This window comes from Colletotrichum scovillei (assembly GCF_011075155.1).
Source record: "Colletotrichum scovillei strain TJNH1 chromosome Unknown Contig00015, whole genome shotgun sequence".
NCBI classification, from domain to species: Eukaryota; Fungi; Ascomycota; class Sordariomycetes; order Glomerellales; family Glomerellaceae; genus Colletotrichum; species Colletotrichum scovillei.
This window is the reverse complement of record NW_023336273.1, coordinates 252657-276897: the sequence shown is the minus strand read 5'-3', so window position 1 is coordinate 276897 and position 24241 is coordinate 252657. Positions and strand designations below refer to the sequence as shown.

Sequence of the window (24241 nt, the reverse complement as noted above, 5' to 3'; positions counted from 1 at the left end):
AGATCCGATGGCGTTATGCCAGTAGGTCGCGGAAGCTGACAATCCACTTGAAGTGAATATATCCAACTCACGCAAGCGTGGGAGGCTGGTCTGATGACGGCCATGAGAGAGTACTGATGGGCATGAAGGCAGTTCCGAACCGGTATCTTGACCCGTGGGCTTTTGCGCGGTTTCTTGCGGTGAAGTGAAGGCCGTTCTATCTCCTAGCCTGCGGGCGACATCCTCTGTCGCGCATGACCGAGTAAGTGTTCTCGTTCGCTCGACTAGAGGAGGAGGATCGCTAATCATTTCCGAGTTGTGGTAGCAGCTCGCTTACGGCGTTGGCTTCCGCGGATTGTTAGCAACGTTCTTATCCCCGGCGTTGCGATAGCCGCTACCACGGGAGTAAAGTATGATTACCTGGGTAAGAGCGTATGGAGGCGACCACAAAAGTGCATCTGAGTAGAGCGCCTGACATGTGTTGCGTCTCACACAATGGCTGTTCGTGCGTAATCCTCACGGTAGAACGATAGGGGATGCAGCTCTTCTGCTTCATCTACGCATGTTACCGGCAGGATGAGACGAATTAATACAATGCTATGAACACGCAAGCCTAGACGCAATACCCTCCACCGGCCTACTCGACCCCACTGGTCCTCCGTCGCCAACCCCCGAACGTACTCAAGGCCGACGATGAACTTGGTCCTTAAGCTCGCTCAACATGGCTGATTGCAGCCCAGTCGAGAAGACTCCGTGAGGCGGGCTGGAAACTGAGTCGAGAACGGCATGGGCGACGTACCCGTGGTGGGCACCTGTCGATCGGGGTTCGCTGGGGACCAGAGGTGGCAGGGGTGCGGATACAGAAGTGCCCTGGGCACATGCCTGGCCAGCCATGCTGGCCTTGCCTCCGATGCTTGGTCCAGTCTTGAGCTGCCAGATGATCGACCGTACTTTTTTTCAGTTCTGCAACGGCCGAGGCATTATTTCGGGATGAGCGGCTTTTGAATAACACGCCGTTGATCCAGACCAACAGATGTGTGGCCTGATGTCGTTGGTTCAGCGAGCCATAGACAGTGGATCTCAGTATGCTGTGAACCCTTGTTGCTGAGGTCAAGGTCCAGGGCCAGGCAAGCACCCTGACAGAGCGCCAACATCTATTGAGCTTCATCGTTGTTTTCACACTTGGGTCTCGACGGCAAGATCACCGCTCCAGGCAATTTCTCGAGTCGTGGGTCATGATGCTGAGTATCGCGCAAACGATCTCCCCTGCCGAGCCAAGCTCGCTTCGCCCGCACTCCGCTGCGAAATTTCGACACATCCTGGCCCGCAAGACTTATCCTTGCGTTTAAGGACCATATCCGGTATTGCTGCGATGGCGGTTCAGTGTGCCGTACTTTGCCTCCAACATGGCAGTGGAGTACCTGCATGAACACCTCAGGGTGTGTCTCGCAAACGGACAAGTTACCAGACAAATGGTACAGTCCTCTTGATTTGGCCGAGTGGAAGACACCTGCACGGCGATTACGATCTTCAAGTCCGCCGTTCCGCTCTGCGACAGGGTTGACCGCGAGACCTCAAGGCTAAGCGACACGGCCAACAGCCTTGGATCTCTACCGATTGCGATGATTGCCACCCGACTGCCAATGCAAACAAGAGCAACCCCGCCGTCTCTTCGCCCGGCTTGCGCCAACGGCAGACATGGGATGAACAAGTCCAAGTCGGTTGCGCCTCAATAACTATAAAGGCCATTGCGCCCGACATCGTCTACCATTGCTTCGTCCTTGACGACTTACCTACATTCATCGCCTCCGCCTTCGAGACTTCTTCAGCCCCTTCAGGTCCCTGCTTGAGAAGAACATGTCCCAACCACCGGCCCATCCACCGCGCAAGCCGGCAGGCCACTTATCACATGCAGAACCCTTTACCTATCAACAACCCGCTGTCAGAGGCTCTTGGAGATCAGCTGAAATCTCTCCAGAGTCTCCCAAACATGGCTCGCAACATCTCTGCAGTAGCCCGGCGACCACGGACGCTCAGTCCGCCATCCCACATCTACAGCAGTCGCTTTCCTCACCAGACGTAATCGACATCGATAGCCTACTGGCCCAGTTGCAAGACCCGGCAACAGAGCCGTCTTCGAGGCAAGTTATGGGTGCCCATCTCAGCTCTGGTGCATGACTGACAGAAGACAGCCCTCTCGAGAACCTCACGCTATCTGGCGCACAGCCAAGTTCGCTCTCGTAAGCACAGCCCCAAGCGGTAGAACAACGCGCTCATTGGAAATAGGGCTAGCATCGCACAAGGAACAGAGGGGCTGAAAGAAGCTCGTCGCAGACTCGAAAAGGCCAACCAATCCCACCAATCCCAGATTGACTACCTGAACAAGCAGTGAGTGATTGTTCCCTGATAGGCAACCAGTCCATTGTTTGACGGTGTTAGACTCGGGCATATCGCGGATGATATGGGGAGAATCAAAAATATCATAAAACCATCGAGACCGCCACTCCCATCCGGCGAAAGCAGCTCTCAGGATGGAGGTCGATGAGGGGGCGGCAGTCTAGGTCCCAGACTCTTGAATAGATGGCAGCAGTATGTCGCTCGACACGATCTTGACTGAGCAAGGCCTGCGTAAGCGCGCCAAAGCATATCCTACATTTGTTCACGTTGTATGTTGACTGAGTAGTCAGAAGGGTCAGACTTCTGTGTGCTTGCAACGGACTTATTGATCATCGTTTCGATTCTTTGATTGGTGCACATCTTGAGTCGACGTAAAACATACGTAAAGAGGAGTGATGTCGCTTAGCTGATGGTTCATCTCGGTACGAAAGGGTTGTGTTTGTGATCAGATTGTAGCCAGCGTGGTGTTGATTTCTGCCAGAGAGAATGTCGAACTACTTGGCCTTGTTGCTGAGTCTTACGACCTCGTCAGATAGGTTTGAAAAAAATCCATTTTCGATGATGGCTAGGAAGCTCTGTATCACGGACCGACCGCGCCGGACTCATACCATAAGCCTGAACGAGCATACCTTACAAGGCCACCATGTGACTGCTCGTGAATTGCTTGTAAAGCCTCGATTCGGAAATGTACCGTCTACCATTGCAACGTTGGACAACACTATGGATAGGATGTCAACATGAGAATCCGGCACCTCCACAAGGCGCTCTACGCTACGTCAGCCAGTTCCGGCTCCTTGATCTCTGCGACTGCGTCGGACCGGGGCATTTTCCCTTACGACGATGTGACCCCCTATCCTACGACGGCCGTCTGTTAGTCGGGCTATATCGTCAGCGAACCCTTCGGGCCTGACGAGCCTCGCAATGCCCTCAACGCCTTGTTACGACCGCCCTAAGATTTCCAGTACCCTTCAAGAAGTTTTTTATCAGCGTTCCGTATAGTCGCTTCAGGCTCACACGAAGATGTGGGAGATCCAACCCAGATGACTTCCAGGTAGATCCTGCTACCGAGCCCTCTTGTGTGAGATAGGATCTCGAACACGTGCCATAGTTCTCGATCTACCATGGCCCCCTCTCGTCCGCCCTCCAAAGAGTCCCAGTAGGCAAACAAAGTCATCTTATGATGTTTCTGGACCTCGATCTCCGGCTCCCAGCTTTCTGCTCCTCCCTCCGAGCGGATTTTCATTTCGAAACAGGTCTCACAGGTTTGGTCGTAGCGGTGCTCGAGGATTGTGGCTATAGGAACGCCTTGCAAGCCGGTCGCGACGGCAGTTGCTACGACTTCAGATTCGAGCGCACATGTTTTTTTGGTCGAGAACCTGGTGTCCGCACAACTGATCTCGGCATTTGTGACTTTGAACAGGTTAGTGCTGAATTCTGCGCAGCAAACGGGGTGTCCTACTTGGCATTACGTTGTCCCAAAAGCTCATGGCTTCGAGTTCGTCGAAAGAGCCCTTCGCCCCCTCTATCCGAGTGTGCATATCGGCCACCGGAGCCATCAAAGCATGGGTCAGCATATCAGGCAGTTGGCTGAATGAGAACCGCTTCCTAGTTGACGAGAAGGCCGGCAATACGCATCGTTTTGGCAGTAGTTTCCTCGTGTAAGGGTATGTATGGGGGACAAAAGGTCCGGGACGATGAATAAAGTCGAACGATCTGGGCGGCTAGCTGGATTATTTATAACTTCTCGCCATTGGCTCCTAGGGTCTTATAACGACGGTGACGTTGTGCGTCGATGAGAGTGGGCCGCTTTTAGGCGAAGCGGGAGCTTCGTACACGGTCCGACCAAAGAAGTGTAGGCGCGTTTTTGCTATGGAAGCCATGGACTCGTATGCAATGATCGCTAACTCTCGAAACCTATCAGCCCGCTGATGACTTTGACTTCTTACTGCTGGGGGTCAAGCAGAGGGGCGTTTGAACGCCAGTTCCGGGCGCGATTTCGGAGCGCGGCCTTCGGATTAGTCCGTTGGACAGGCTGCCAGGTCTGGCAGCCGGGCCTCCGCCGTGACGGTCGGGCTAGGGTTCCTGGTTCAGATACTATAACGGCCACGCGGGCCACGTCCGAGAGATCCCAGAGAACCATGATAAACATCGCGCATGACAAGAGGTCTGGCTGTGTTCACGACAAATGCGATTCGTTATATCTGTTGGGGCTACGTTGTCTGGCAATGACAGCTGAACGAGAATTGAAGCAAACATCCACAGATGATGGAGGAAATCATGGACAAGGTGCAGGTCTGTTTTGCGAGCGCGTTTATTTCGAGACATCCCTCACCTATCCGCCTACCCTTATAGACACATTACCCCTACCCTTGACGGTCACTCGCACACTGACTCCTGCTCTATGGTTCCACAGGTCCATCTATATGTCCTCAGATACCCACTATCATGGTGGGCATACGGTTGGCTATCTACAAAGAACTGTCTCCTCTCTTCCCCCATGGCTAAGCTGTCAATCTAGATATGGCTCTCAACATGATGGAAAATCATCAAGCTCTAGAAGTCTCCCCCGCATACTCCGTGGCGGTAGCATGACCTCGATGGTCACTTTCAGTGCGGCGTCGCCACCTGACATCGCATTTGGAATCGAAGGTTAGCCTTTGGAACCGATGAACAGGCTATTGACACGAAGAAGCCTACTTTGCGGCTCGAGGTTCGCCTCATTTTGTGTGCGGTTGCGCAACATGTGTCGGCTATGGTCTTGCTGATTGAAGCTCCAGAAAGAAGATCGTACTGTGTCGCGAGGATAGACTCAGAACTCCTGAAAGCGCTCGTCACGTGCTTAGTCACGCGCATCACAATTCTATGGAGGCCTCTGCTTTCTTGGTTCTTTCCTCCTGGGTCCGGAGTAATACAAGCCAATGTATGACACTTTATATGCACATTGCTGCGTGCCATATCTTAGGACACTTTGCACGACGCATTGATCGATGGCCGATAACCGAGATGAATAACGCGTGCAGTCGAAGTGCTTCCTTTTGGTTGAAGATCACAAACGCTGAGACAACTGAGCGGCACATGCTCTCCCTGTAAGGTTAGCGTACGACGAGATTCTTCCCCATTGGCCTGCCTTGACAAAGTTGATGGTCGTGAAGCGCGGGGCTTCTTGGTAAGCAACCCGCGCTTGACTTCTTGAGAATACTTAAACAAGCTTCTGCGCTGATGGACTGGAATCTCCTCAGATTCCGCGCAATCGATCAAATGGCATGAACAGTCTCGGGACGCGCATCCAAAGAGCCCCCATTGTCTGCCATCATTACGCTGGTTGCTTCACCGGAAAGGGGTATTGCGTCATAATTGAAAAAGGAAAAAAAAAGAAGAAAAAAAAGAAAAAGGAGGAGTCAAGACGTTGACAAGATGATGCGGACCAATGACTCCCGCTACGCAAATTGAACATAGTACTGTTACCGTTGCAAGCTCATCCAGACGCGTCGAGATTGCGAGATCAGAAACGAGGACAAGATGGAAGGAATCGCCTTGCAGCCCGCGAGTCATGCATGCCCTGAGTGACGGCGGTGACTTCCTGAGGAGGCCTAGCGCCCCCTCGTAACAGAGTGATCAACCCGAATGAGCAGCCATTCGTCTGGCGGCTAACCTTGCAGAGCGAACCAGCCGCAGGCTTCCCACTCGCAGGTAGCAATGGTACGGTCCTGGACGGATACCGTAATTTCATTTGGCAACAGAAGAAGTAAGTGAATGTAGTCCCTGCTAGTAGTCTGACTTGAGTCTCTGAACTCGGATGTAAGGGAAATGAAATCACCGCGATTTAAAAATTGCGGAGTTCCCTCTCCCGCTCGTCTTGCGAGGTCTCCGTCAAGCTATGATAAAGACGAGAGCTCTTGGAGGTAGTGTTCACTCCAACAGCACTGCATCAACACGGTCTGTACTAGATGCTAATGGTCCCTTTCTGTTGCCATGAGCACCTGCAACAATTTTCATCTCCCGAAAAGAGGGGATGTTTGGTCTAAAGGCGACACAGTCAGTATTGAATGGTCGACTGCCTCGACGAGCTACGACACTGCCATAATCGGACTCGTTCTGAACGACGCCAACAATGGATTCTCCCAAGTCATAGTCGGTTGGTGCTCCCCATATCCGACAGGCTACTGCATGCTGCGAATTGCTGACACTTCTCCTGACTTCAGACAAGCTTGAACTGGTTTACAACACAACCGCTTGGATGCCGACCCTAGTTCCCTGCACACCCATTCTGGGAGAGGGGCTGACCAAATACATACCTGGGTCGGAGATGTACTACAACTGGACTCTCCCTGAAGATCTCGACGTTACGGACTCCAGTTATGTCATCTCCTACTTCAACCGCTCAATCGACACGGCCAACCAGAACTTATTTAGTAGTTCTGTTTTCTCCATCCGAGGATATCAATCCAGTCTCACAACGACAAGCGCTCAGTCCGCAGCCACGTCTAAGCCAACAACCACGACGTCTGCTACACCAGTCACTACTTCTTCCAAGAGTCCGTCTTTCTCGACTGGCGCTAAGATAGGAGTTAGTATCGGCGTTTGCTTGACCCTCTTGCTCTTATCCATGGGAGCTTATATTTTCCTGCGACGCAGACGCCGTGGGTGCGGCACATCAGGCACCTGCGTTCAGGAGAAGACGGGGTTCGAAAAACCAGAGCTGGATTCTGTAGATACTCAACATCGCGTCGAACTACATGCAGAAGCCCGCGGCCATTGTTCACCCGAAATCGCACATGAAACCGAATGGCGTTTGGAAAAAGAGCCTGCAGAGCTTCCTGCTTGATGTGTTACCGGAACATCGCTGCAACTTATTGCGATGGAGGTTTGATATTCCTTGACAGGCGACCATGGTATAGCGGTGGTGACATTGTTAAGCATAACATGACGCTAGATTCCGTAAACACACACCGTTTGTACCCAGGCACGAGTCGGTATCGTCTCGCGACGTCTTCCATTTCTTCCTACACACTCGTCACCGTTCTGTCGGTGACAGGATGTCTAGGTTTCGGGGGCAATCTTTTCCTTGCGACGCTGGACTAGATGCGGGGCGATGACCCGCGGCATGTCGTCGTCTCGGTCGAACTCGACGCTAACGACCAGGCGAGTGATGTTTCTCAAACAATCTGATACTTATGAGCGATCAGGCCTCACAACGACGGGATGTCCTTGGTAAGTCTACTTTCAGCGTCACGAAGGAAGCACAGTAGGAAATACGGCTGTCAAGTCAACACTGCGTTGCCTGTCGTGCTTGCCGATGACGTCTAGGGCATTCTGGAACGCGAATGGGGAGGTTTGTCGCCACGATCCCCGTGTACGAACGTGCCAGAATGTCCTGTTTCGCAGTTCATTGCGGATCGCGGTGTCGTTCATCGAAGCGCCACGTTGCAGGCTTGTTCATGGAGACGGAATGCTGCGAGTAGCCTTCATTGCATGCCAGCCACGCGCTTTTGCTGTATGGTCCACGTCTGCCGCTGGAAGGTGGTCTTGCCCGGTCCTCATACTGGAAGCACCATCTGCTAGAAGGGGAAAGCACGTGGACTCCGTCCTGCATATATTTTACCTAAAAAGCGCACGCTGCCTAGGCGACGTGCTCTCCAACGATCCGGCCACCTTACAGGGGCTTGTATCCAAGCTGGTGCCATCAATTCTGTCGTAGCGAGCGTCGAACACTGGGAATGGCTGGAGAGGAACCGACGAGGCTAGGTCATGATGGGAGTCATTGTTGAAAGCCGGAGCTCGGCGAGTGACGTGCAGTACTTCTCGTTGGTGCCTCCAGAGCCGTCAAATCACATGGATTCACAATGGCGTATTGCGATTTCCAGGTGACACTGCCAGAGCAACGTACCCAGAAAGTTAGCGTCAGTTCCGTGCACGCTGGCGCCCAGATATCGTTGTCATTTGTGAACCTATTTGCGAACAAGGATTGCAACCAATCGTGGCGCCCCTCTCAACGAAAAACAGAAGCTTCTCTGCGAAGTCACAATTGGCTTGTGGCGTGGCCCACTTCAGCGATCACGACGACGCAGCCCAGGCATCTGCGTCGCCGCAGCCCAAGCAGTTCGACCAGCAAGCGCCGCCGACCGATGTTTCTTTCGGTGTGTGCATCGGACCACAAATGGCTGTTTTGAGGGTCTGTACATCAGAAGATCTGATTTCTGATTCGGATGCAGAAGCATCTAAAGATCCACATACGCATGCCTAAGACTAGAGTCCTGTGGGATGTAAGCATGTATCTGCTCACTCATCCGCGCCTCAAGCATTTTCACTTCGAACCCTGTCAGTGGAGGGACCAACCACTGGAGCAATATGTGATTCATTAGCGAAGTTGCATCGTCTCCATCCATCGGGATACGTACGCATGTATCTGTTGTATGTATTAAGAAAAGCCTCAAGCTCCTTAGAGAACAGTGTCGATGCATGCTTCACCACCTCACCTTTAGACTCATTTCGACGCTCATCGTATTACGTTCAACGTTAGATGCAACATCCACACCGGGCTTCAGCTAGCAGCTCAACCCAAAAATGAGATCAACGACAGTCGGCCACGGCAGCGGGAACACATCAAGTACGGATGAATGGCAAGTGAAGAGAATTCAAGGACACAGCGATTTTGATGGCGCAAGCTATTACCACGTGGCTTGGGAACCGACTTGGGAATCCGAAGACCGACTCCAGCACATGTTACCAGTTCTAGTTGACTGGAACAGACTCCATGGCTATTCTGATTCCAGAAGATTACCATCACGTCGATACGAACGCACTTTGGAGCACTGGTCGGGGGACGTCGCTGGGCGAAAGACGATCGACGGCCTGACGTACTACAAGATCGAGTGGCATGTGACCACGGAGCCGGAGGCCAATTTAGAGAACGCCAAGAGCCTTGTGAGGAAGTACTGGGATAACTTGCGGAGTCCAGAGCTTGTGAACAGAAGGGAGCATGAAGGTGACGGCGAGGAGCTATGATTGCGGGAACGGATTGCTGTCGCGAGATCACGTAAATCAACATAAGAATATATACTTGACCATTCCGAAAATATCTGATGTGACCATTCTGAGAACGTTGAATATCATAGATGAGATTGATCTCCAAGGAGGACCGTGGACCACTCAGCGAGAATGGTGGCGTCTGTTAATGGGCCTCACTGCGCGATATGAATGACGGAACAAGAACTTCATTCGCTTCTTCTCGCAGATCGCTGTATTCAAAGTGCAACAAAAGTTGCAGTAATAATCTATCGCACGCAGGCTTCTTATCCCTTTGCCTTCATCAACTTTCCCTGACCCGCTTCAGAACAGCATCGTACTCTTCCAGGTGCCTCTTCTTCGGGTTGAGGCTCTCGCTCTGCATCACCTCCTCTGCTTCAACCCGCGGTTCAGCTGCGTTCTCTACCGCGGTCATTGCCAGCGCCATTAATGGAGCTAAAGCGTCGCCCTCTACGCTCGCATCACCGCAGCCGTGTGTTTGACCGTATGTCTCCTGCAAAGTATTCTCGAAGGTGCCGCCTGTGAAGCTTGACTGCAGATCTATAACAGAACCCGACATCTTGCGTCTAGTCTCCTGGAGCGACATTGAAAACGCCGCTGACGACACGGTATTGCATGAGAGTTCCATAGGAGACATTTCGAACTCCAGACTAGCAATGCGCTCGTCTTGCGCGTTGATGGTGTGACGCTGCGTTTCGATCCGTGCTTCGAGTTGTTGGCAGGTTTTGTGAAGGTGCTGAAGCTGCGCATCTCTGGAAGCGGCATAATCGCGCCAACGCGAGATACATGCTGTCATTTCGTGGATGATGATCGTGACGAGCCTTGCGGTAAGGTTGTCGGGTCTGCTGTGCACTGGTGGCTGGGGTACTTCCATGTTGATCTTGGTTGTTTCCGGTACTGTTCCTTGATTCATCACCTTGACTGTCTCGACGACGTTACCACAAGGAAAGCAATGTCATCGGAGCAACTAAATAGTTTGGCAACCATCGAATCGACTGTTTTGGTATGATCGTTAGTGGGCACAAAGCTGGCGATGAAGGTTGTCCGCTATACGCAGCCACATTAAGCTCTTGCTTTAAAGAGGCAGACCCGGCTTCTACTCGACTCTCTCCCAAAGCTAACTACAATACAGTATCGTAAGTGAATGCAAACTGACGTATCAAGGCCTAAGAGAAGGAAAGTAGGGGGAAGCCAGAAGTGCATTTCAGCAGAATGAGTTTCAGGGATATCTCCACACTGTCTAGAGCTCATCGAAGGAGAATGTCGTCCAGAGCTCATCCTCATTATGGCATAAACTTTTATGACGCACATCCATGCGGTACCTCATTGATTAGGGCTACCATTGAACGAAGGTACTGTATGGCTCGCATTCGTTTGAGCAAGGTTACGGATATACTATACACCAGCAAGCGGGCCGGCTTTTGTTCGAGTACGGCTCAGCTTGGTGGTCGCCGGCAAATCATGTGTATGGTGCTCCTCCAAGCACCAGAGTTATCACGACTTGGTCGGGTCCCGTCGTAAGGACCACTTTTGCCATTGAGAGAAGTGTTTTGTGGTAAGTCCACTATCTCAAGCATAATGTCGCAGGTTGATGTTGGTTCAGGTGTTCAGCGTGCGTCCTTGCGGTTCTCAGTACCCGGGTCATGCATTTTTCAAGGATCCCACGACGATCCATCGCTCCCTCGATTCGAAGCACAGAGTGTGATCAATGAGCCATCGGACGTGCCCTGAAAACGGCACGCTGGTCTCTCCGATGATTGGTCTATCGATCAATGACAGCCTTCGGGTGTCACTCTAGCCCGGCTGATCTGTGTGGCTATCACGAAAATCTGCCAAGACTTGAACTGTATAAAAACACAGCCGTCGCTCAGATTGCTGGCCTCTGATCTGGTTGTGATTTTGGAATCTCCCTAAACCATCCTAGCATCTATCAACCCGTCACAAACGTACTTTTTCTGATGTTTGTCTACCGCCACGCCTACGAAACTTGCATCTACAATGACGGGTCTCCGCTCGAAGAGTCTATTCACTGCCATCTTGGTCGACAAAATCAAGGTTTTGTTTGAAGAGATCGCTGTTCGGCTGACGTTTATATGTACATTGAAGTCATGGCCACCCTTATCCAAAAAGATTTCTAACGTTTAGCACAGTTGCCTTTTCCAAGAAAGTCATAGGTGGCTTGAGATTTAGAAAGGCCGGCACTGGCGAACTTGATGAAGGCCAGGTCCGCTTTCAGAACAAACCTCCCTGGTGGGAACTGAAAGAACCGCCGCCTGCGGGGCTTATCCCTAGTCTGAGACAGCGGAATGTCTACATCGTCTCCCAGCTATGCAACGGTCTATTCTTCGTTTGTCGTTCAAGACTCTTGGGAATCACGTCAAAGACGCTACTGCTAACAGCAATGAACGAGGGGACGAGGAATCTCGCGTGGTGTAGGATGTGAGCGCGTGCCGATCAGTGGAAAAACCGATACCCCTTAACCTTTAAGGTTCAATCACTGTTCGTTTCCGCACGGATACTGCCAAATGAACGAGTTGAGATAGACGGGCTTTATTTTGTACCAAAGTGCACGAATAACACGTAGTCGATATAGACCAGAATGCGAAGTCATTGGTCACAGCTCGCCTCCAGATCACAGCGTGTCTGAGACGCGGCGTCTCTGCAATCACCGAGAAAGTCACGGATTGTCACAGTGTTGATGCTAGGGGTTGACACATCATAGGCATTCAGAATAGATTAATAAAGCTCCCGTCAGCCAGGCTACAATAATCAAAGCTATCTTGCTCTCACGACACGGTGAAGTCCGTCCAGTCGCGCAGAGACCGGTCACACAACTGTCTCCATGGCTGAACCCCACCCAGATAGACCAGGGGCTCGACTCTCTTGTGCGGGACGTTCGCGCCGGTCCACCACGCGGTGCTATCGCGAAAAAGGGTCGACTCGAAGGCCTCCGTAACGAGATCTTTCCAAGATACACAAGACTCTTCCGAGGGCTCGATGGAATGCAGATGATCCTGGCTCATCCGCCTTAGGAGCCTTACCACCCAGTCAACCTGAAGCTCAATAAAAGGCGGCGCGTTGGTCTGCGTCGTCGGCCCTTGCGGCCCGTACAGCACAAATGCATTGGGCATGCCGGCGATCATCATGCCCAGGTGCGTGTTGATGCCGCTTTTCCAAGCTTCCTTCAGCCGGACGCCATTCTTGCCATGGATGTTCATGTCCAGCAGGCTACCTGTCACGCCGTCGTAGCCGGTGGCCATGATGACAACGTCCAAGTCGTGGTGTGTAGCAACATCAGAGCTACCGGCGAGAATCCCATGCCTGTCAAAGGACTGGATCGGCGTCTCCTTGAGGTTCACCACTTTGACATTCGGTTGGTCCAGCGCCTCGTAGTAGTTCGTCTCAAGGTTGACGCGTGTTGATCCGAACCATTCAAACTGCTGCAAAGGCGCGACGATGTCCATTTTTTTGGGGTCCGTCATCCGGCTTCGCGTTTTTCGAACCCAGAAATCGTACAAGCATGCGTTGGCCTTCTCGTCAAGGACAATATCGCGATAGTTTGACTGCGTGAGGCCGAGGCCACCTCTGTTCCACAATCGCTCGAACAGGTCGTTTCGTTCGGTCTCGGTCGCGCGAAGTAGCGAGTCAGAATTCTGATTGTACGGGAGGGCCGAAGACGAGCCAAACTTAGCCTTTGCGAATATGGCATCGTAATAGTGTTTCATTTCCTCTGACTCTCGGTACGACAGCTGTCTCTGATGCATCGGGACCGCGATACAAGGGTTGCGGACAAAAACCGTCAGCTCGCAGTCGAGTGGTGCAAGCTCCTGCACGATTTGCAGACCGGACGCGCCCTGGCCGATGATGCCAATCTTCTTGCCCGCCAGCGAGAGATTGTCGGGCCAAGCGGACGGATGTATGATAAGGCCATCGAACAGGTCTTGGTTTGGGAAAAGTGGCATGTACGGCTTGTTCATCGAGCCGCATGCGAATATCGCATACTTGGACGTCGCACGTAGCCCCTTGGTCGTCCTGAAGTGCCAGCGTCCGGCCTCGGTGTCGTACTTCGCCTCGTCTACCTGAGAGTCGAAAATGGTGTCCTGACGCAGACTCAGTGTTGCATCGACGTGGCGAAAGTACCTACGGATTTCCTCGCAACCAGGAAACCGCTCGGTGAAGTGGAAATCAGCCCAGACTCTGGGCAAGCTGAACTGGTAGGCGGGCGTGTCGGAATCAACTCTGGCACCGGGATACCGATTGAAATGCCAGACGCCGCCAAAGTCGTCTCCGCGTTCAAGAATCTTGGCAGAGAACCCTGCCTCCCGGACTTTGAATAAAGCATAACAACCACTGAAACCTGCGCCAACGATGATGACGTCTGCTTCGAGCTTGTTTGCCTTCTGTTCTTCCATTGCAACAAGAGAATGTTGCATAGCCGATGATCTGATGTCTGTAGATCGTCGAGCGGTAATGAGGCCGTATGAGTGTAAAGATGTAGTCCAATACGGTGGCAGGATCCGGCATCGACCGCGTCATTTAAGCTTGTTGGTCTCGTACCTTCGCGTGATACTCGGCTCAGGAGTAGCCATCGTGTAGCATGCTACAACAAAAAGTCGTTTCGGGTTCTTCGTGCTGAGCATTCATGACAATACCATCACTGAGGCGATTCGTCAAGGAATGCCTTACCAGGTCTTGTAGGTGGTTGCGATGGCAGTTCCTGCGGCTGAGGTGCAATTCCCGTCCTATTGGTTGATTTGGTGTGTTCGTGCGTCTGAAGGGCTTATGTCATTTCTTGAGCAACCTTGCTCATGACGGGGTACATGGTCGGAAGGGTCTAAAATACGCCACGTTCAATACCTGCTCTCAAGCCACTTTGACAGGTCAATTTGTAGCCACGAGCCAGAGAGAGGAGGATCTGTTTCCCCGGGTAGTGGGGCAATCGCGCTCAGACCAATACAGCATGAGGCGGATCAATCTGGAGCCCATTTGGACTGGGAAGCGCTAATGGATATCGTTGAGAGCGGCTCTGTAACGTTCTAGAACTTGAAATGCCAAGTGGAGCTTCGGACCGTGTCTGCTTCCAGGCCGTCGATGTGGGCAAGAAAGTCAACGTATGAAGCGGCGCGTTGCCTTAGCCACAAGTCCGCTTGGCCTGTAACAACACATCACAACAAGGTACCCTCCACTGTCCAGATTATTCCCCGATCAGTCGCGCAGAATCGGTTCCACACACGTGCAACCACGCAGCGAGAACGATGCAACTTGATGTTTGGCCAGTATTTAACATGCATCCATTTCAGAAGAATTCTTGCACTGGCCAGCCATGACTAAAACCACTTGTTACGCCTCAAGACGGAGTAATACTGATCGAGGTTGGCTAGTACATACTCACGATTTCGTCACGACTATACAAGCCTACGATTCGAGGAGCCTATTACCTGAGGAAGCAAACTTGAAGTACAGAGGTTCACAAAACCGGTGTCCGCTTCGCAAGTTTAGTTTGTCTGTTGAGCACAGACCCTCCATGGATTACGCACATGGCAGAAGGCAAGGGTACCTTCACAGAACTGTTCATCGCAGCCCGGAGGCTTATTGACCAAATCGCTGACAGCTGGCTCTCAAAATAGAAAGTCAACAAGACGCGAGCAAAAACAGGCTGACTATATGCATTTATAGCCAACAGCGTCAGCAGCATTCGGCTTCCTCCCACTTGTGCATTTTTGGAGATATATTGCTTTATCAGAGCCGTCATTCCATTCGTAAGGCAAGCCATTCGTAAGGCAAGCGCTTTGATAAGCTGCTTATGGCACTGGTAATACTTCTACCACATGCCTCGCCTCGTACGGAGCAGCAATCTGCTCCGGTGCATGCTCGATGGCGCTATTACGCGTCGAACGCACCCACGTAGAGCGAGAATCTCATTTCGGGCTCCTCGAAAACCTATCGCCGCAGAGCGAGGCGTGCACACTTGCCATTCAAGTATTGAGCGAGCCCTCCATCTAACAATGGGCCCGTGCCTCAGTGCTCCTTGTTTTTGGTTCCAAACAAGAAAGATGCCCACGTCTAGTTGGAGACCGCGGGAGCATCATGTCCCTTGAGATCTCTAGCAAGATTTTAAGGCGAGATGGCGCACGACATTCGTACTCTAGCTTGACGTTCGAAAATTTGGAAACGTCATGGTATTGTTCGCCTTGTGTATAGGGATCGTTGAACATGGTCTGTTCTTGCGGAAGTCGATCGGCAATCGGAGGTCCGGACGGCCTACTGGCTTGTACCATCTTCTCGATGCGATGCTTGCGAAGTCAAGCGATGCTTTATACAGTCGACTTATCGTTTCTCGAATGATGACACCGACCAGAAGCGCCTTGATGATTCATCTACAATAATTAGCAAGGAGCTTTTCCTCCGATGGGCAGTTGTTCGCGGTCCTCACCTTCAGCTCCGGAGAAAGGCTGGCGGCCGGCGGCCAGCGGCAAGGACGCCGTAGCGCTGATCCGACTGGAAGACTTGTTTACAAAGAGAATGCACATGCATCGACGCCGCCAATGAGCGGATAGTTGACGATGCTTCGTGTTCTGTGGTCGCAATGGCGTCAATGTCCAGGCGTTGGGCAGCGAAATCGTGCGTGTCGAAATCAGGGTTTCCAAGGTGAGTACAGCCGAGCTTTAGCCGAAATGACCAAAACCTACGTGTCCCTTGCGGCCTTCCTTCTTGCACACCCATTCCCATCATCAACGGTGGCTCTGTCCACCTATTTCTATCATCAACGATGGCGCCGGTTCTCGCGCAATCGCAGCACGACTTGATCCGTGATATGCTAACAAGCGGCAGCTTCACTAACGCTGAGATCGCGACAGCTGCGAGATGTAGTGCCCGTGCTGTGCGACGTATCCGTAAGGCTAGACTGCTTCGGAGCGACGAGAGCCCTCCGAACGGCGCTGGCCGGCCCAGAGACATCACCCTTCCATGTTCAGTGCATTAAGCGAGCGACTGATAGAGAAACCGGACATGTACCTACAAGAGATGACAATATTTCTGTTCGACGAGTTCGATACAATGGTGACAACGTCTACCATCAGTAGGACTCTGAGGAGGGCTGGCTGGACGAAGTGGACGAAGAAAACGGCGCGACGCATCGCTCGAGAACGGAACGCAGACTTGCGTGACTACTACCTGCATAAGCTGTCGGCTTATCGGCCGTACCATCTAGTCTACGTTGACGAGTCGGGTTGTGACAGGCGTTGTGGTTTTCGACGTACGGGTTGGTCTCCTCGGGGGTCGACACCCACGCAGACTGCGAAGTTCCATCGTGGCCAGCGGTACCAAGTGCTTCCGGCGTATACCCAAAGATGGCGTTCTATATTCGCAGCTGTTTCAGGGTCACACCGATGGCGAGGCATTCGAGCACTTCATCGAGGCATTGCTTCCGCACTGCGGACGATTTCCTGAGCCCAAGTCGGTGCTCGTAATGGACAACGCCTCGATTCATCACACTGCGAAGATCCAACAGATGTGCGATGATGCTGGTGTGGTGTTGCTTTACTTGCCGCCATACTCACCCGACTTGAATCCCATCGAGGAGTTCTTTGCAGAGCTTAAAGGCTTTGTTAAGCGTCACTGGGCAGATTGTGAGAACTGTCCTGATTTCGCATGGTTCCTTGAATGGTGTGTGCGATCAGTAGGTGCTAGGAAGGCAAGCGCGGAAGGCCGTTTCCGACATGCCGGTTTGGAGATAGAGGAGCATCAATAGGAAATGGGTCCAGTTGAAGGCCGTGTCCAGCAGAAGATCAGGGTAATTTCGCACGCGTAGTCTATTGCTTTCTACTGCTGTTCTGATTCCTGACCCAGGGCCCACTCGCGAATGTCCCTGATGAAACGTGCTGCGGCGCCCTTCTTGACACCATTATCAATGAAAAATTGAGTGTCTTGGTCCTCGTCCACTTGTTCGAGGTCAAGACAATGTTCGACCATAACCTCGTACGCCTTCCGATACCCTGCCTTGAATGAATTATCCAACACCTGTGCGCACTGCCACTGGTAATAACTCAATGCAGAATCTCTGGGACCAGAGATCTTCAATCGTGTTGGCGTTTGGGGATGCCGATAGCGCCGGCCCGGGTCCGTTGTCCAGACAGCGAAACCCCTGCAGAAGCGTCCGATCCGGGCATGACATTGGTAATGTTAATGGGTGGATATTTCGCTTGACTCTGTGACCGTCCCTGACGGTCCAAACGCTGCTGGTCCTCCGCATACAACAGTTCACGGATGCTGCTGGGTATATCGCTGTGGCTCTCAAGCATTCCACCATCCTCAACGTAGGCAACCAAACTTGTCAGATGACGAGTCATCAGCTTGTGGTGCTTCCCCCCGTTATCATCAACCCAGCAATGCGGTCCAAGATTACAGGGCGGACCGGGACATCTCATGAGGCTGTACACTCGTTCCCAAGACGGCGCCTGTCCCGTCCTGTTGCGCTCGCCTTCGAGCTCTGCATCGCGCTCGGCAAGCATCCGTTGCGTTGCTGAGCGCTTCGTTCCCCGTCGTCCGGCACTGCCGGCCGCGGTCCAGTCTCCACGTAATTGAAGGAAACACTGATCTTCAGCTTTTTGCCAGCACGAAACAAGTGGCTCCACGTGCGCAGCTGCGTCTCGACGACCTCCCATTCTATCTCTAGATCATCGAATCGCTTGACTAGGTCTTCGGAGCGGTCTCGCACAGACACTATCACGGTGGTATCATCGGGCTTGAAGAGTTTGTTGGCCAGCTTCTTGGTCACAAGGTTGCTGAGCTTGCTCTGCAACGTCATGTCCCAGAAATCGCCCGGAGCAAGGACAAGATTCGGCTCGCTGTCTTTGGACACTGTTCTATTGTTCGCTGTCAATTTCCACTCAAGAGAGTAATGAATACAGGTTGGCGGCTGCTCATCGTAACTGCGGAATCTGTCCCAGTCAATCAGTCGAAGTAATGGGAGTCGGCCACCAGGAGGTTGCTGCGATGCCGCCCTAGAAGATACTGCAGGCGCTGAGCTGCTTCCATGGATCGACTCGTTGTCGGACCACGTATCCCAATCAAAATCAGATGGAGAGTCACTGAAAGCCATCGTCGCAAGTACAGTACAGTAGTTCGGACGAATGGTGGCGATGGCTCGATGCAGCCGCTGAGGTGTGGGAGAGGGTCAGGTAGGAAAAGATACGCTAGGCAGCTACGGGCGACACGTGGCCCCAAATTAGCATCCGCCCAAAGTAGCTAGTCTAGCCAGCTGCGGTCTGTTCCAAGTTTTCAATGCGGCATCCAGAGTTCCACTGCTTGTCTACAGTGCCCCGCATTTCGTCCACCATCGCGAGGTGTCGTGCACTATTTGAAGCTTAAGCAGTAGCCCATCGCCTATGATTCGGGTCGGCCCGTCGTCCCGCCACGGAACGTCTGAACGCTTCAGGTCTAAGAACCTTGTCCCTTGCCAGGATCTTGTTCGATGTCCCTTGATGCGTATTCTCTGTCAATGTCGACTGCCAATTCGTGAATGCAGATGATTACGATAGTCCTCTGTTAGTCCTCGTCTTTCACTACTTGGCGGTTTGTCATCGAGAAGGAAGGTATGGCTTGGGCAGCCTCAAGAGACCGTTGGAGTATCCTCAATTCCGACATACAAGGAGTTGCACCACTCGCGCGCTGCTCCTCACCAAGATCGATAGCATGCAAAGGCCTATCCCCGGTGTCAGAGGCGCATCTGACACCACGATTCGACTGGATCTTGTGCCGCCTGGATAACGAAACGAAAAGCGCCATTACTAAATATAAAACGAGGAAGAGGCTTGGCCGCTGATTGTATAATTAGCAACGCAGAGCGCGTGACCAGAGACCGACCGACCGGTGCAGACCAGGTCAAATGGCGCCATTGGAGCCACGTAGCAGCGCTTATCTTACCAGGCGACAGAGCAGGCAGATATGGCCCCACAAAGGATGCCATGATGCTGACGGACCCAGCGGGGTTGCGTTTCCAGTCCCTGGCTTGCTCTTCTGCGGAGTTTGTATGGACTGGAATTTGAACTCATCCCAAACATCAGCGATTGAAGGTAAACTGGAAACCTGACCGCACACGCCATCAAAGATCTATTCTCAAACTCCGATCAATTTTGACGGTAGCCATGGGATTGACCCGCTTGTTAAAGAAAATCAATTGTAGGAAAGATGGATCAGCGGTGGCCAGCTCGCAACCAGAAGCACCATGCGCCCCACAAGTTCGCCCGTTTGGACTAGAGGTCTTAGTCGAAGGAACCGATCCTGTCGTGGAGTAAGTGTCCGACTGCCAAAGTATCGCCCTTTCTGATTTTTGGTTAACCTATTTGCTTAGCATCGTTGCGGTCCACGGTCTAAACGGCCATCGAGAGCATACCTGGACTGCCAGTGGCGGCAAGCATTGGCTGCGAGACTTCCTTCCGACCGATTTACCCAATGCTCGGGTCCTTTGCTGGGGATATGATGCCAACACACTCAAACTCTGGTGTGAGCATCCAATACCTATACGATCACGCTCGGGAACTTGTCGCAGATCTGGCCAGGAAGCGGGGCTTAACCAAGGTGTGTAGCCACTTAGCCGTCGTTTCTAGCGAGAACACTGACAGCAATCAGTCGAGAGAACGGCCGATCATCTTTGTGGTGCATAGTCTTGGTGGCATCGTCGTCAAGAGTGTCAGTGCACAACTTGCTTGCTGTTGCCCACTGTTGCCCACCCTAACTTCGTGTAGGCCCTCATCCACTCCGACACCGCACGTGAAGGCGCATTGGCCGAACATCGATCTATCAAAACCTCCACACATGGAATCTTGTTCATGGGAACCCCTCATCAAGGAGGTAATGGAGTCCAACTGGGGCGCGTGCTCGTCAATGTCGCATCCATCTTCGTCTCAGCAAACGACCGCCTGCTCAGGCACCTCGAACGAGACTCGGAATGGCTACAACAACAACTAGGACAGTACGGGCCTATCAGCAGAGACTTTGTGACAAAGTTTGCTTACGAGGTGTTCGAAACGCCTACTCCCTTAGGACGAATTATGGTTCGTCTGTTATCAAACGTTCTATGCCATTTACTCATTAGTAACAGGTTGTACCGAGAGCATCGGCTGTTGTTCCCGGCCAAACAGATGGCGAACCAATCGCTATTCATGCTGATCATATCAACATGGTGAAGTTCGCTTTCAAGGAGGACTCAAACTACGTCAAAGTGTTGGAGGTACTTCAAATCATGGTGGCAGATGCTTGTAGCAACATCCAATCGAGGTGGGAGACGGAGGAGAGGGTCACGAGAGGTAGGAGCCATTGAGGTGTTTTTAGTCTGGTTCAGTAGCTAATGAACTGTTGCGATGCAGCACGGATCGGCCACAAAATACTGGAGAAAAAATGTACGTATCTTGTGTCTTAAACTCCCGTCCAGCTGGTCTGACACTTGATACGATTGTAGCTGGCCCATTTTACTCCATTCCGTTTCCAGACAACAAAGGCTTTGTTGGCGGAGGAAACGCCCAAGTCTCCACTCGATGTTGTTTCACGATCATTGTCAGAGCGTCGCTCTATGCGGCCTGGGTGGCATTGGAAAACTCGTTGCTTTAAAGCTCGCTTACTTGATCAAAGAAGGGAGACCCGAATACTCGATATTCTGGGTGCCAGCATCAAGCAAGGAAACTTTCAACGAGGCGTACCTTGCCGTCGCCAAAAAGCTTGGCGTTCATGCCACGGATAATGAAGACCTCAGACTAGCTCTGATGCATCATCTCCGCTCGTCTGCATCCGGCAAGTGGCTCCTCATTATCGATAACGCAGACGACGAAGACGTCTTGTATGGATCGCAAGACGGCTCTGATGGAGTTCTCGACTATTTGCCTCAGAGTGAAGCTGGTGTGACGTTATTCACAACCCGCTTCTCGCGTATAGCAACGTCTGTCGCTACGGAAAATGTCATCGACTTAGCAAATATGAGCTTTGATGAGGCGCACAGCTTTATGAGACATTCGTTGGTGAAAGGATTGTATGAGGAGGGAAATGTGCTCAATGAGCTTCTTGAAGACCTTACATATCTTCCCCTCGCCATTGCGCAATCTGCAGCGTACATGAACGAGAATAGGACATCGATGCGAGAATATCTTGACTTGCTTCGAAACACAGAGCAGGACATGATTGAACTGCTTAGCAGCAAGTTTCATGACAGAACGCGATACAGGAACAAGGATTCGCAGCACCCGGTGGCCACTACGTGGTTTCTGTCATTTAGCAAGATCCACAAAGACCACCCACAAGCTGCTAGCCTACTCATGTTCCTCTCGTGCATTGAACCAAAGGGTATTCCGCGATCAATCCTGCCAAAGCTGCCTTCAGAGCAACAACTAACTGCAGCTATCGGAACATTATGCGCCTACGCTTTTCTCACTCAACGAGGCAATGCAAAGGTCTACGACATGCACCGCTTGGTACACTTAGCGGCAAGTGTTTGGATCGACAACCAACCTAAGGAAAAGAACTTTGCAGTAGAAATTCGAGAGAATGCAGTGCGGCAGGTCACTGGAGTATTTCCCTCAGAAGTGTTCGAGAATCTCGTTTTGCAGAAAGAGTACATGCCACATGCTCTGCATTTGCTGAACGGCAAAGATTTGGACGCAGTTGGAATGTGGGAATTGAGCTGTCTGATTGCGCCAATTTTGACGATAGATGGGCGGTACAAAGAGGCCATAAAAGTCCTTGAGCAACTTGAGGCTCAACAAATGGCACTTGACGAAGAACACCCTGACCGACTTGCGCTAAAAGTTGCGCTAGCAATGGTTTATTTCGCAGATGGGCGAGTCAAGGATTCCATTGCGGCACTTGAGCCCGTTGTTGAGGTTTACGGGACGACGCTCGACGGAGGACACCCTGACCAACTTGCATCGCGACGAAGACTCGCAGAGGCATACCATGCAGACGGTAGGGTTAAAGATGCTATCGGACTACTTGAGTATATTGTAGAGGTTGAAGAGGCGACACTTGACAAAGATAACTCCGCCCCGACTTCGTCGCAATACTTACTCGCAATGGTATACGAAACAGACGGACGATTCAAGGATGCCATCAAGCTACTTGAGCATGTCGTGGAGATGCAGAGGACAACGCTCAACGAGGGACACCTTAATCGACTTACCGCACAGCACGGACTCGCCGTGGCGTATCAAGCAGATGGGAGAATCAAAGATGCCATTGAGCTACTCGAGCACATCATCGAGCTTCACAAGACAATGCTTGACGAAGGACATCCTAACCGACTTGCATCACAAGGCGCGTTAGCAAGTGCATATCGAGGAGACGGGCGAGTCAAAGATGCGATTGATTTACTAGAAAATGTTGTCGAGGTTCGCAAGACAACACTTGATGAAGGGCACCCAGGCGACTTGCAACAGAAGGCGAACTTGCAGATGAAGGGCACCCTAGGCGACTTGCAACAGAAGGCGAACTTGCAGAGGTTTATCGAGTAGATGGGCGTGTCAATGAGGCCATTGAGCTGCTCGAGCACGTTGTTAAGGTTCGCAAGACAACCCTTGATGAAGGACACCCTGACCGGCTGGCGTCGCAAGGCGCGCTCGCAGATGCATACCTAGCAGATGGACGGGTAAAAGATGCAATTGAGTTGCTCGAGTATGTGGTTGAGATGCACAGGAAAACACTTGACGAAGGACATTATCACCGACTTACGTCACAACATTCGCTCGCTATGGCGTATCAAGCAGACGGGCGAGTGAAAGATGCCACAAGCTGCTCGAGCACGTCGTCGAGATTGAGGAGACGACGCTTGACAAAGGACACCATAACCGGCTGGCGTCGCAAGGCGCGCTCGCAGATGCATACTAGCAGATGGACGGGTAAAAGATGCAATTGAGTTGCTCGAGTATGTGGTTGAGATGCACAGGAAAACACTTGACGAAGGGCATTATTACCGACTTACGTCACAACATTCGCTCGCTATGGCGTATCAAGCAGACGGGCGAGTGAAAGATGCCACCAAGTTGCTCGAGCACGTCGTCGAGATTGAGGAGACGACGCTTGACAAAGGACATCCTGCCCGACTTGCGTCACAATGCGCATCGGCAAAGGCGAATGAGGCAGGCAAGGAGTGCAGAAGATCATGAGTAAGAGCATTTGACGAGGTTGACGACATAAACCAAATTGAAACCAAATTGGCTGAGTAGCATTAAGCACAACGTCGCAACCCAGCATCGTCGCGCACGTCTCGTAGCTTTTCGATCTGGTGCATTCCGGCATTGTCCGATACAAGCACGGGTTCCGCTCGGTCACCCCGACGTAGATGTGCGCTCGACGCGGAATTGTGCCTTCGGGGACGCACCGAGGCGAGATGCTGCTCCAAATGAGGCATATGGTGGAAGTATCGCCGGTGCCATAACCTGCTTATCAAAGTGGCTTGCCTCGTGAATGGAATGACGGCTCTGATAAAGCAATATGGTGTTACGCGGTGCATAAGTGAGAGGAAGCTTATTATTGCTGACACTGTAAGCTGTCAACGCACACCATCAGCTTATTTTGGCTCGCGTCATGTTGGCTTTATGTTATGAAAGCCACCTGTCAGTAATATGGTCCATAAGCCATTCCGTGCTCCCAGGAGCAAATGCAGTGTGGTGGCTGACAAGGTACCCCTGCCTCCGGTCATGTACCTAATCCATGGAAGGTCTGTGCTCAACAGACAAACTATACTTGCGAAGCGGACACCGGTTTTGCGATCCTCTGTAAGTCAAACCCCCCACTTCCCGGCACCCCCCTGTTTCTGGCACCCACAAAAACGCGAAAATCCACCACAACGCAATGC

General features: G+C 52.0%; 4 protein-coding genes across 4 annotated transcripts; 1 reads left to right on the top strand and 3 right to left on the bottom strand.

Annotated features, from left to right (window-relative positions):
* Positions 1 to 9685: 9685 nt before the first annotated feature.
* On the bottom strand, positions 9686 to 10276 carry HER10_EVM0013350 (uncharacterized protein; the record flags this gene model as incomplete). The annotated part of the gene is made up of 1 exon (XM_035482712.1): positions 9686 to 10276. The coding sequence occupies one exon, from the start codon at positions 10274 to 10276 to the stop codon at positions 9686 to 9688; it is 591 nt and encodes a 196-aa protein (XP_035325767.1).
* Positions 10277 to 12188: 1912 nt separating this feature from the next.
* HER10_EVM0003223 (cyclopentanone -monooxygenase) lies at positions 12189 to 13835 on the bottom strand (the record flags this gene model as incomplete). The annotated part of the gene is made up of 2 exons (XM_035472907.1): positions 12189 to 12485; positions 12519 to 13835. 2 exons carry the CDS (start codon positions 13833 to 13835, stop codon positions 12189 to 12191), a joined length of 1614 nt encoding a protein of 537 aa, XP_035325712.1.
* A 3989-nt stretch (positions 13836 to 17824) lies between these two features.
* On the bottom strand, positions 17825 to 18502 carry HER10_EVM0012675 (uncharacterized protein; the record flags this gene model as incomplete). The annotated part of the gene is made up of 1 exon (XM_035482065.1): positions 17825 to 18502. One exon carries the CDS (start codon positions 18500 to 18502, stop codon positions 17825 to 17827), a length of 678 nt encoding a protein of 225 aa, XP_035325762.1.
* A 1379-nt stretch (positions 18503 to 19881) lies between these two features.
* Positions 19882 to 23172, top strand: HER10_EVM0003332 (putative phosphorylase superfamily protein; the record flags this gene model as incomplete). The annotated part of the gene is made up of 6 exons (XM_035473012.1): positions 19882 to 19980; positions 20032 to 20091; positions 20148 to 20456; positions 20504 to 20708; positions 20769 to 20814; positions 20861 to 23172. The coding sequence occupies 6 exons, from the start codon at positions 19882 to 19884 to the stop codon at positions 22896 to 22898; spliced, it is 2757 nt and encodes a 918-aa protein (XP_035325713.1). The 3' UTR covers positions 22899 to 23172.
* Positions 23173 to 24241: the final 1069 nt, after the last annotated feature.